At 35.6% G+C, this 12,962-nt stretch overlaps 1 protein-coding gene across 1 annotated transcript in view; it reads left to right on the top strand.

The window, feature by feature from the left end:
• The first annotated feature begins 325 nt into the window (after window positions 1-325).
• LOC127855386 (parathyroid hormone/parathyroid hormone-related peptide receptor-like) overlaps window positions 326-12,962 on the top strand; it is a 158,908-nt gene continuing 146,271 nt past the window's right edge. Inside the window, exon 1 of the mRNA XM_052390901.1 lies at window positions 326-633. Coding sequence (XP_052246861.1) covers window positions 592-633 — 42 coding nt within the window. The 5' untranslated portion in view covers window positions 326-591. The remainder of the gene's footprint in view (window positions 634-12,962) is intronic.

Below are 12,962 nucleotides of genomic sequence, written 5' to 3' on the forward strand. Positions count from 1 at the left end.
TATATATGTCAATTAAAAAAACAAAAACAAGTCAATTACTATGACCTGTTAAAACTGTGACCACACTGTGATAGTGGAATTATGGCCCTTTTTGTGCTTCAATCTGGTTAAGGTTTTAGTGCAAGATAAAATATTTAGGTTAAGATCTGCATCCAACAAGTCCATATTCATGTAACTACTACGGATGTTCTATTTAAACTTAAAATTGTCTCTAAGATCATCATTTTGGGTCCATATGCAAGGCCCATAAATCTTACCTGCAATTTAGCACAAGTAAAGAGTGAAGAAAGTAGTCATACCATTTAACTGTCTGTATTTGAGTTGTCGGTATTGAAAAATAAATTCCGCGAACATGAAATATTACCAAAGTACTGGATGTTAAGGTAATACGATTTGTTCACAGTAACTGGAGATTTTGAACAGTTTGTATGGCAGTCAGAATGACTTTTGCAAGATCAAGGACACTGCATACCAGTTAAATGAGGCAGAGAACAAGTGGGAGATACAAGGGAAGCTTACTGTGCATGAGGAACTCCCAAGTGCTTTAAGTCCCTGAGGGAAAAATGGAGAATCCTGTCCACCAATCCTTTCATGATCGAGAGACAAGATCACTCCTGCTACAGAGATGCAAAGGTCAGTGATTGTTTCAAGTGGCATAGTGCTTGTATGACTAGACTCACTGGGATTTGATTATACAGCCTTTGCTGACTGTACATTTTGGTGCTTCCATTTAGAAGTGGTGGGTTGTTAGGTATTTTTAACCAGGTTTTCCGAAGGAAAAAACTGGTTATTAGATTGGGGTTGTCGGCGGGCGGGCTGGTGGGCTGGCGGGCGGAAAAGCTTGTCCGGGCCATAAATTTGTCGTTCATTGTCAGATTTTAAAATCATTTGGCACATTTGTTCACCACCATTAGACGGTGTGTCGCGCGAAAGAATTTGGTCGATATCTCCAAGGTCAAAGTCACAATTTGAGTTTGAAGGTAAAAAATGGCCATAAATGAGCTTGTCCGGGCCATAACTTTGTCGTTCATTGTCAGATTTTAAAATCATTTGGCACATTTGTTCACCATTATTAGACGATGTGTCGCGGGAAGGAATTACGTCGATATCTCCAAGGTCAAGGTAACAATTTGTGTTTGATGGTCAAAAATGGCAATAAATGAGCTTGTCCAGGCCATAACTTTGTCGTTCATTGTGAGATTTTAAAATCATTTTGCACAATTGTTCACCATAATTAGACGGTATGTCGCGCGAAAGAATTACGTTGATATCTCCAAGGTCAAGGTCACAATTTGAATTTGAAGGTCAAAAATGGCCATAAATGAGCTTGTCTGGGCCATTACTATGTCATTCATTGTGACTTTTTAAAATCATTAGGCACATTTGTTCACCATAATTGGACGGTGTGTCGCGCGAAAGAATTACGTCAATATCTCCAAGGTCAAGGTCGCCACAATTAATTAAAATAGATTGATTTTGAAACAACTATGTAACTATGAACAATCAGTAACAATGCACATTTTGATTTTGAGTTGTCTCTCTTTATCAGACTTTTTTTTCTATTTGAATTCAAGGTCAATTTTTACACAAGGGGGTTAACAATACACATTTTGAATTGTCTCCCTTTATCAGACTTTTTTTCAACTGAAAACCTGGTTTTGTGACAATTTTGTCCCTTGCTTATTGTGTTTTATTTCTGAGACTCTTTTCCTAAAGGTTGATGAAGAGAGGCTTTCTCCCGGTCTAAAGGTAGGTTAGTCTGTCAGATGGTTGGACGGTCGGTCAACTTTTTCGTTACTGCACAAAATCTAAGGGACATTTTGACCTATGATCATGCAAAATTATTGATGTTTCTTTGTGGGTAAAGGAGACCCCTATTGATTCTTAGGTCAAAGGTCAAGATCACTAAAAAGAAAGCTTTGACCTACTATTATTATCCTCTGCCATAGGCAGAGGGATATTGTTTTTGCGTTGTCTGTCTGTTCGTCCATCCAGCACTTTTGTGTATTTTATTATCATACTTTCCTTTACTATCCATCAAGGGATTCTGTAATAACTGTCCACAATTGTTCTCCATTAACTAGCTGAGTGTCAAATATAATATCCAGGTTGCTAGGGTCATGGTCAAAATCACACACAAAGGTTAATAGTAAAAATCACACATTTTGCTTCACATTCAACACCCATAATCCTAGGGGCTAAGGTCAAGGTCACACATTTAGGTCAAAGGTCACACATTTGATGAATTATTCATTATTAAGTCATTCCTTTTTTATCCATCAAGGGATTCTGTAACAACTGTCCACAATTGTTCTCCATCAACTAGCTGAGTGTCAAATATAAGATCCAGGTTGCTAGGGTCATGGTCAAAGTCTCACACAAAGGTCAAAAGCACACATTTTGATTAAAGATGCCTTATTTGGTAAGGATTCTACCATACTAAAATGGATTCTCAAAATGTCCTGATGTAATTGTTCTCAATTATCAGGCAGTGCAAGACCTATGTGTTTTTGAGCAAAGTCAAGGTCACACATCAAAGGTCACACATTTGTAGAAATATTTATTAAATAGTCATTATTTTACCATGCATCAGTGGATTCTGTCATATTCTTCCATCTTCTTCTGTGCTGTGTGTCATATGAAAGATTCATGTCTAGGGTTAAGGTCAAGGTACATGTCTAGGATTAAGGTCAATGTCACACAATAAACTTCATGTAAGGTCATAGGATTCACATCAAGGGTCAAGGTTACACAAATGCTTCATGTAAGGTTGTACGCTAAACCCCTAAACTGACCAGCATTTTTTCCAGAATTATGTATACATCTTCATCTTTGTACTTACAAATTACAGGTTAGAGATTTTGTTCTCCAACAAGGGAGAGCATATAGTCGCTGCCTTGTCTGCCCTTCCTTCTCTGATAATTTTATCTGGATGAGGATATTGTTTTGGCATTGTCCATCTGTCCTTTTATCTGGATGAAATTGTTTGGGCGTTGTCCATCCATCATGAAAACTTTTGTGTCCAGAAGCATATTGTGGAACTGCTTTCTGCATTTCAATGAAACTTGGTGTGAGTGTATATATAGATAAGATAATGATGCACACCAACTTTCGTTGCACACCACCTTTTAATGCAGAATAATCACCTTTGTTCCTTAAAATATATTTTTTCTGAGCTTTTTTTCAATACTGTTTAGGTATATTGAATTAAAAATAGGACATTTTTTGGCATAGCCTATCCGTTCTTCCATCCAGAACACTTTTGTGTCCAAAAGCATTTATTTGGCGGGGGAATATATATCCAATGAATTGGCTTGTTTTATATTAATCTGAAAATTATTTGAAATTATTTAATTATTCAAATAGGGATTAAAAACAGCAGAAAGTGTGCTAAAAAATAAAGTGAGTACGTAATTATCCCCACGCTTTTTGAAAAAAAGGTGGGGATATTGTGGTGATCTCCGCCGTCCGTCCGTCCGTCCGTCCGTCCGTCCGTCTGTCTGTCCGTCCGTCCTGGCCACTATCTCCTCCTACACTAAAAGCACTAGAACCTTGAAATTTACACACATGGTAGCTATGAGCATATGTGCGACCCTGCACTATTTGGAATTTTGATCTGACCCCTGGGTCAAAAGTTATAGGGGTTGGGGTGGGGCCGCGTCAGAAATTATCACTCATTTTTTTAGGTTATTTTACATTTACTTCTTTATTTCTACACCGATTCACTTCAAATTGATACTGGACCTCACCTATGACAATACGGTCAATCTCAACCATGCATGGCCCCATTCCCAACCCTGGGGCGCCCCGCCCACATAGGCCACACCCACCAAAAATTTCCATTTACTATAATTTTTTCATTTCTACACGGATTCACTTCAAATTGATACTGAACTTTTGTTATGACATTAGGGTCAATCTCAACTATGCATGGCCCCAATCCCAACCCTGGGGCGCCCGCCCACATAGGCCACACCCACCAAAAAATTCCATTTACTATAATTTTTTCATTTCTACACGGATTCACTTCAAATTGATACTGAACTTCTCTTATGACATTAGGGTCAATCTCAACTATGCATGGCCCCATAACCAACCCTGGGGCCCCGCCCACATAGACCACACCCACCCAAAATTGCCTTTACTATAATTTCTTCATTTCTACACCGATTCACTTCAAATTGATATTGAACTTCTCTTATGACAATACAGTCAATCTCAACTATGCATGGCCCCATTACCAACCCTGGGGCGCCCCGCCCACATAGACCACACCCACCCAAAATTGCCTTTTACTATAATTTCTTCATTTCTACACCGATTCACTTCAAATTGATACTGAACCTCTCTTATGACAATACGGTCAATCTCAACTATGCATGGCACAATTACCAACCCTGGGGCGCCCTGCCCACATATGTCACACCCACCCAAAATTGCCTTTTACTATAACTTCTTCATTTCTACACCAATTCACTTCTAATTGATGATGAACTTCTCTTATGACAATACGGTCAATCTCAGCTATGCATGGCCCCATTACCAACCCTGGGGCACACCTAGGTCAAACATTCGGCGTGGGGATACGCGTCGGCCTCTGCCGCGCCATTTCTAGTATACAACTAAGTCGGTGAATATTATAAACAACAACACAACAAAAAAAGTTGTTTCTTTCTGATTAAATGAAAATTATGCGATCGTAACAGTGTAATGAATAGTAGGACAAAAAGAGAAAATCAAAGATATAACTTTGACATTAGCCTCCCAATGAAAAGGTTGTTCAGTCTTGTAAATCGTAATGATGTAATGATAATGTTAATTAAAACAAGAGAATAAATAAATGTTTAGCCAATCAAAAATGACATTAACATCCAGGCAATGACTCACAAAATACCAAGCTCATTTGATACATATTTCTGATTTACCAATTGATATAGGATTGTTTGCAATATTTGACCACTTCTAATTTCATTTATTTGTCCCCTACTGCTGAAACCGGAGAAGGACTTAACGCTCTGTCAGTCTGTCACACTTTTCTGGATTCTGCGATAACTTTTAAAGTTCTTCATATTTTTTCATGAAACTTGAAACATGAACAGATGGCAATATGGAGATTATGCATGTCATTTTATTTTGTTCCCACGTCAAGAATTCTGGTTGCAATAGCAACAAATAGACCAGAAATATTGCTGCAAATGGTGGATCCTGCGATAACTTTAAAAGTTCTTCATATTTTTTCATCAAACATGAAACTTGGATAGATGGCAATATTGAGATTATGCAAGTCATTTCATTTTGTTCCCATGTCAAGAATTTTGGTTGCTCTGGCAACAAATAAACTTCAAATATTGCTGAAAATGGTGTATCATGCGGAGGTAGGGGACTTTTATTGCTTGGCAATAGTCTTGTTTGTACTCATTCAAAATAAAAACTTTTCTTTTTGAAAGCCCTTTTAGAGTTTCATTCAGTTAAATGTTCCTTTAACATTTACTTTAGCAGAAACTTCCCGGTATCTTGCCAATGGACTTTCAACGCCAGCGGCGCTCTTGTTAAGTCATATTGGTAGCATGGCTATTCCAGTTCATACAATGTCATTTAACTAGAAAGAGGTGGAGGTAGGGAAGGTAAAATGTTTACAAAACTATTTATCAACATTTACAGTATTAAGACAAAACTGTCATTTGATGTGACAATAAAATTAAGATAATCAATGACATTTTGAAGTTCAATTAAAATGTATTTGAAAATGCATTTACTGATACAAAATATCGTTGACTCCGTGCGAAAATGTCGTAACTAGGTTTTGGCGCAAAAACAGATTTGGAAAATATCACAGTGATGATAAAAACCCGCTTTCCGTGCGAAAATGTCTAACCTCCTAGCCAACCAGGCGCTTAAGCAATAACCATGTGATTATTTGGGAATTCTTCATTGGATGCCGTACTAATGTTCGTCAAAACCTTGTATCTCGATCCAACAATCTGTGGAATGTTATCACAGATCTGATTGGAAAATTAACAAGTGTGGTATGTTATCACAGATCTGATTGGATAGTCAACAAGTGTGGTATGTTATCACAGATCTGATTTGATAGTCAACAATCTGTGGTACGTTATCACAGATCTGATTTGATAGTCAACAATCTTTGGTATGTTATCACAGATCTGATTGGATAGTCAACAATCTGTGGTATGTTATCACAGATCTGATTGGATAATCAACAATCTGTGGTATGTTATCACAGATCTGATTTGATAGTCAACAATCTGTGGTATGTTATCACAGATCTGATTTGATAATCAACAATCTGTGGTATGTTATCACAGATCTGATTTGATAGTCAACAATCTTTGGTATGTTATCACAGATCTGATTGGATAATCAACAATCTGTGGTATGTTATCACAGATCTGATTGGATAGATAACAATCTGTGGTATGTTATCACAGATCTGATTGGATAGTCAAAAATCTGTGGTATGTTATCACAGATCTGATTGGATAGTCAACAATCTGTGGTATGTTATCACATATCTGATTGGATAGTCAACAATCTGTGGTATGTTATCACAGATCTGATTGGATAGTCAACAATCTGTGGTATGTTATCACAGATCTGATTGGATAGTCAACAATCTGTGGTATGTTATCACAGATCTTATTGGATAGTCAACAATCTGTGGTATGTTATCACAGATCTGATTGGATAGTCAACAAGTGTGGTATGTTATCACAGATCTGATTGGATAGTCAACAATCTGTGGTATGTTATCACAGATCTGATTGGATAGTCAACAATCTGTGGTATGTTATCACAGATCTGATTTGATAGTCAACAATCTGTGGTATGTTATCACAGATCTGATTTGATAGTCAACAATCTGTGGTATGTTATCACAGATCTGATTTGATAGTCAACAATCTTTGGTATGTTATCACAGATCTGATTGGATAATCAACAATCTGTGGTATGTTATCACAGATCTGATTGGATAGTCAACAATCTGTGGTATGTTATCACAGATCTGATTGGATAGTCAAAAATCTGATCTGTGGTATGTTATCACAGATCTGATTGGATAGTCAACAATCTGTGGTATGTTATCACAGATCTGATTGGATAGTCAACAATCTGTGGTATGTTATCACAGATCTGATTGGATAGTCAACAATCTGTGGTATGTTATCACAGATCTGATTGGATAGTCAACGATCTGTGGTTTGTTATCACAGATCTTATTGGATAGTCAACAATCTGTGGTATGTTATCACAGATCTGATTGGATAGTCAACAATCTGTGGTATGTAATCATAGATCTGATTGGATAGTGAACAATTTGTGGTATGTTATCACAGATCTGATTGGATAGTCAACAATATGTGGTATGTTATCACAGATCTAATTGGATAGTGAACAATCTGTTAGCTAATCAGAGACGTTAACAATGTATTGGCAAATCTGATTTAACCAGGTCAGTTACAGCTGGCGCAGTCTACCGACTCGCCAGCGTCATTGACAGGTATCTTGCACTTGAATATCCTCGTGTATTGATTTGCTTAGTCGCCCCCTTACTGTGAACATGCGCATGTTATCTACAGTTTGCAAATGGATTTACTCTGAAATTAGTGCGAAGTTTTTTCTCCCCTTCTGTATTTAAAAAGCGAAGTTTGCTCCCTGTGGATGAACTTTTTTTGCCTCAGTCGCCCGACCGCTGCCAAGCAGCAAATTGTTTGCCAAATTTGGGAAAAGTACCAGTTCCAGCCCAATTGGTTAAAATGTGTGCAAAAAACTGAAATTTGGAAATTTTTCATCGTGAAGGCTTCAGATTGGGAATTTGGTGTATTTGATTTTTTTGCCCACAAATACTTTTAAATTGATAACTAAGTGTTGTCAAGATTACAATATTATATTTACTTAGGTTCAAGCCATAGGGCTGCATAGGTAAAATAACTAAATGTTGCATTTAAAAAAAATGTTTTAAACCTGCAATTGTGAATTTTTTGGACAGCAGGTGGGAAATTTGCATTTTTTTCACAATTGGGAAAGAACTGTTTTCCGGAACTTTATACAGAAGGAAACAAATCGCTGCAAAGTTTAATGAAGGTTGGAAAAAATTGAGGCCACTAGACTGTATACAAGTTTTACTCACAGTATATAGTTACCCAGTTTTTGAGACTTTGTGACCAAGTTTAATACTCAAGCAATATATAACTAGGATACTAATCTGACCAAGTTTCATGAAGATAGGGAAAAACATTTGACCTCTAGAGTTTCCACAAGCTTTTCCTTTAATTTGACCCCGTGAACTACATTTTAATCTCAGGCGAAACAGTCTGTAGATAGTCTCAACAAATGACCTTCAGAGTGTTCACAAGTTTTACTAAAATGTATTATAAGAAATACTGCCATTTTCAATGGACCATACACATTTGTACTCAGTTGAGATATCATAAGACCAAATGTTGTAATTATAATCAAGTTTCATAATAGTTGGCAAAACAATTATTGAGTGTTAAGAAGGTTTCATTATAGGCATACCAAGAAAACTGTCAAGCCCCCTGGTGGCCAAGTATTTCAATGGACTGGAACCATACACAAACATGGGCAGAGAAAACCTTGAGACAAACATTTTGAAAAACGTTTCATTAAGATTGGGCATTGTATGTAACATCACAATGTTTCAATACAACCATATATTAGAAACTGCTCAACGCCCTTGGGGCTATGTTTTTAAACAGCCCGTTACCGCTTTCGAACTCAACCGAGATTTCATTGGGAAACATTTTCTGACAACTTTTCATGAAGATTATGAATAAATGTGCCCTTTACTGAGTTAAAATGGCAAATTGTAGACAAACAGCGCACAACAGACAAAAGGGGATCATAAAAGCTCACCCATAGCTTTGTTATGCGCAGGTAAGCTAAACATGTATATTATGCATAATAACTCAACATATTTATCTTCGAAATTACAGAATGGTATTCAGTGGAATGGACGCTGTCATTTTAAGAAGAACAAATCAACCCAACAGACGTTAGGCTAGACACAAGTGTAAGAATGAAGTGCAAATAAAGTAGTTATTACCGTACCTTAATACTTATATATATACATTTGTAAATGGTATTAATGTATAGAAAAGCACATTATTTAAACTGTGGTTTAAACGTTCCATGGGTTCTTATTATCAAATTGACAGCATGTAACCTTTATGTCAGGACTTCTTGCTTGAGAATCTGTAAGCTTTAAGAGAACACTTACCTTTTGAACCTGAATAATAACAATTTATTCCTATACAAATAATCTGTTTCAAGGAAGAACACTAAGTACTATGACCCTGGTACATAGATTTATGGGGGGAAATAAGATTTAAAACATCATATACAATTGCATTTCACTACAAGAATTTAGCCCAAAATATTTTCAAGGGTACTTCTTTGAACAACTCAGGTAATCAGAATGAAGCAGAGATTTTGCTTTTCAAAAGGCAAGTATTTGCAAAACATAATACCAAAAGTGAAAACTATACTCTGTGGCGTTACACGTATCCTTACACAGGGTGTTTAGAATTCTGGAAGAAATACTTTTTGTCAAATTTTTCTCAGTATAAAAGTAGCATTTCAGAGATCATTAGAACACAGAAAATGGCTTGTTTATACATGTGTATGGAAATTGCTTGACTCATTGAATGTCTATGTCGGATAATTCTCAGTCTTTGGGCACATAAGAGCCTGTCGGTACAAGCGGTGAACTCCTTGTCAGCAAGCATCAGTCTGCATTATATACTCTATTGCCTGTGATCTAAACAATTGTGAACAATTAAAGGTTTTCTATTCACATCTTAAATCAGTTCTAGGTCATTGAATTGTTATCAAACTTTTTTTTTTCTAGATAAGTGATCAAGTGCTCAAATACAGCTGAAAATCGTTAGTAAGTATTGTTAAAATATCATGAAACATTTTATCGTAACATGTACTGGCCCTTTATTGGCTATGTAATATTACTGGTGACATACCCACCACATTTAAATCAGAGTATGCAAAATCACAGACTTTTCATATGTAACCAAGCTGATAAAGTCAATCCCATATTGTAGCTACCGGTATCTTAGTTTGAAGTTAATGTTCAAAGTCAACAATCTGGCCTAAGATGTTTCGACAATAAATGATGTTGATAACCCAAAATGTCCTATGGACGTTCTAGCATTTAACCTGTTTTTTCATGTCAGGTGATTTTATGACATGATATCATTCATATAGGTGAAGTGAATGTAAGATAATTGAACTATTATCTGCCTTTATCTATTGTTTATTTATAGAACATCGGATGATTAAACTATTTGTACTTTGCCCTAACATGTGATATGCAGATAAAGATTGCAAAATATTTGTCTGAGAAGTTGTTAATATTAGTGTGTATGCAATCTTTGGTTTAATTTTTATATCACAGTGGACACACTGATCCCACGAATTAAATAGAACAAGCTAAGTTGTTCTTACAAATTCAATAAATAACATGTGACTGAAAAATGGCCACAATATTTTTGGTTTCATGTTTCTTTTTTAAACATAACTATTATTACACTATACAGTATTTTGTGATTGCGCAAAAGTTGAAAAAAAAACATGTTTTCGATAGATTTTATAGATTTTCCTATGATCTAGAAACTTTTTAATAGAAGCAGTTCATGTTCTGAACCTTTTTTGTTATCACTTTCTGCAAGCCAACTAAATGGTACTAATTTTGCTAATTAAAAGTTTGGAATTAATAAGTACAGTTTTCCATTTTATCGCTTAATGTTTTCACTTTATTTTAGACCTCTATAAACAGAGTGTTGTAACACGATTTTGAAATAGCTGTTGTTACTTGTTATTCATACTGCTTTTTAGCGCAGATAATTGGTCACAAATTCTGTATAGGTACGTTGTGGCAACTTAAGATAATGTCCAAATATATCTTTGTGCGTTACTTAATTTGACGATAGTCTACAAGTTCATGTTGTAGACATACATGTATGACTGTTACGCGATAGCATTCGCATGCTTTTATTAAAAGTTCATTTTGAATTGTATGATTTATAACGGTAACTTTTTCTTCCATCGACTTTTTTAATCAGTCACGCACTTGAATGACTATTGCCGCTTATTTTAACTTGAGTGGTCCATAAATATACAACACCATGATAGGTATCAGAGTTCCTTAGTGAATAGTATGGACATGTGACTTGGAAAAACAAGAAGTAAGTTGTTAAATTGTGAGTTTCCATGATGTGTTACGTTAAATGTCACATTGTAACAGAGTACCGAGCAAAAGATGGACATGTTTTTAAAATGTTTTATCTCATAGTCGAAAAGCTTTTTTTATAAATATTGTTTCACTTCTAAAAATAAATAACATTAACATGTTTTCTTTTATTTCTATGACGATTTAATTTATCACACAAAAAATGTTCATTTGTGCAGTAACGATTTCCCAGTCAGTGTGATGAGTATGTTGACATCAAATAATAACAATTAATGGTTAAGAATCTGATTGTTTGTATTTTTATACATCTACGATTCAAACTGACAGATATCAACATAAAGGTATAGATATATGGAAATACGCATTCAAGTAGCAAGGATAATTACATATCTCGAGGGAAAACTTCATATATACGCCCTTAAAAAATTTCGTATGAATTGTGTTAATTGTTTCTGAGAAACTATCTTATCTCGATATATTTAAAGACAAAGCAAATTACAGCAGTTTCCAACATAAAAATACGTAAAGTAATGCTAATGATGACCATTTGACAAATATTTCCTAATTTCAGCAGCTTTTAAAAAAGTACTGAAGTTTTTTCCTCCTCCTGAAATGTTAAGATTTTCTAGTTACAGTACAGCTAACGCAGCACAAACATAATCCGCGGCTATGCCACTGCCAGATTATTAGTACGCGGCGGCCGAATCGTGTGTTCACGCAGCGTATCGCCGTGGCACTCGGCATCGATCCGCGCAACGACGCCGAGTCTGTGTTAACCTCGCGTACTTTCGCGGAGTAAATCCGCCGCATACGTACGCGGCAGATCCAGTGAAAAGATATCCACCTACATGTACATACATGTATGTGTAGTGTAGAATAAATTACGCGCAACTGTTAATGTTTCGTTCGACTATCATTATTAAATTTGTAATCCGAAACACACTTCCGAATTTTAATGCTAACGCAATCTTTGACAAATTCTAGCGTCAAATAAACAGTGCTAAAATATCCTTTGTTTCATAAAAAGCGCGCGAAAATTATGCAGACATGTAGAACGTCGTTTGGAAAGTTTGGGTGTATTTTGTGTTGTATAAATACATGAACATCACGTCAGGCGTAAATCGTGTGTTCAGTGGAAAAAAAAACGCCCCGATTAGACGTTATTTCATCATCTCTATAAATAGTAACAAATGCCAAAATGTATTTGATACTTAAGGAAATATCGAGAATGTTTGTGTATCGTAAATATTCACCAGCATTTGCTTTAAAACTGGAATATACGGGATAATCGGGTAATTAGTAGCGATATTAACTGTATAATATGAACAAAATAAAACGTGTTTTTATACGAATATTCAAACAATAGTTATAATAAGCTGATAATTAACAAAACAACAAATGCGTCGTCACCGTCTTGATTATTGATGTGGCTTCAAACTGCTAATTTTCTCAGCTTAAATTTAATAGCAAAATCAACATGCAATTAATTTATAAATCCACCATATGCTGGAGCCTTGACCACTTGTATGTGCGAAAACATAATTACGTGACCTTGTTTATGTGTGAAATACATACACTACGGGCGGGAAACAAACTTAATTGGCCAGACACATTAACTATGCTTACATGTATATGCTAATACAATCCACGCACAATAAATTTATTATGATTTTAATTATTATTATAATTGTTCTTTCAAAATTTGTTAACTACATGTAAC

Source organism: Dreissena polymorpha, chromosome 13 (assembly GCF_020536995.1).
Source record: "Dreissena polymorpha isolate Duluth1 chromosome 13, UMN_Dpol_1.0, whole genome shotgun sequence".
NCBI classification, from domain to species: Eukaryota; Metazoa; Mollusca; class Bivalvia; order Myida; family Dreissenidae; genus Dreissena; species Dreissena polymorpha.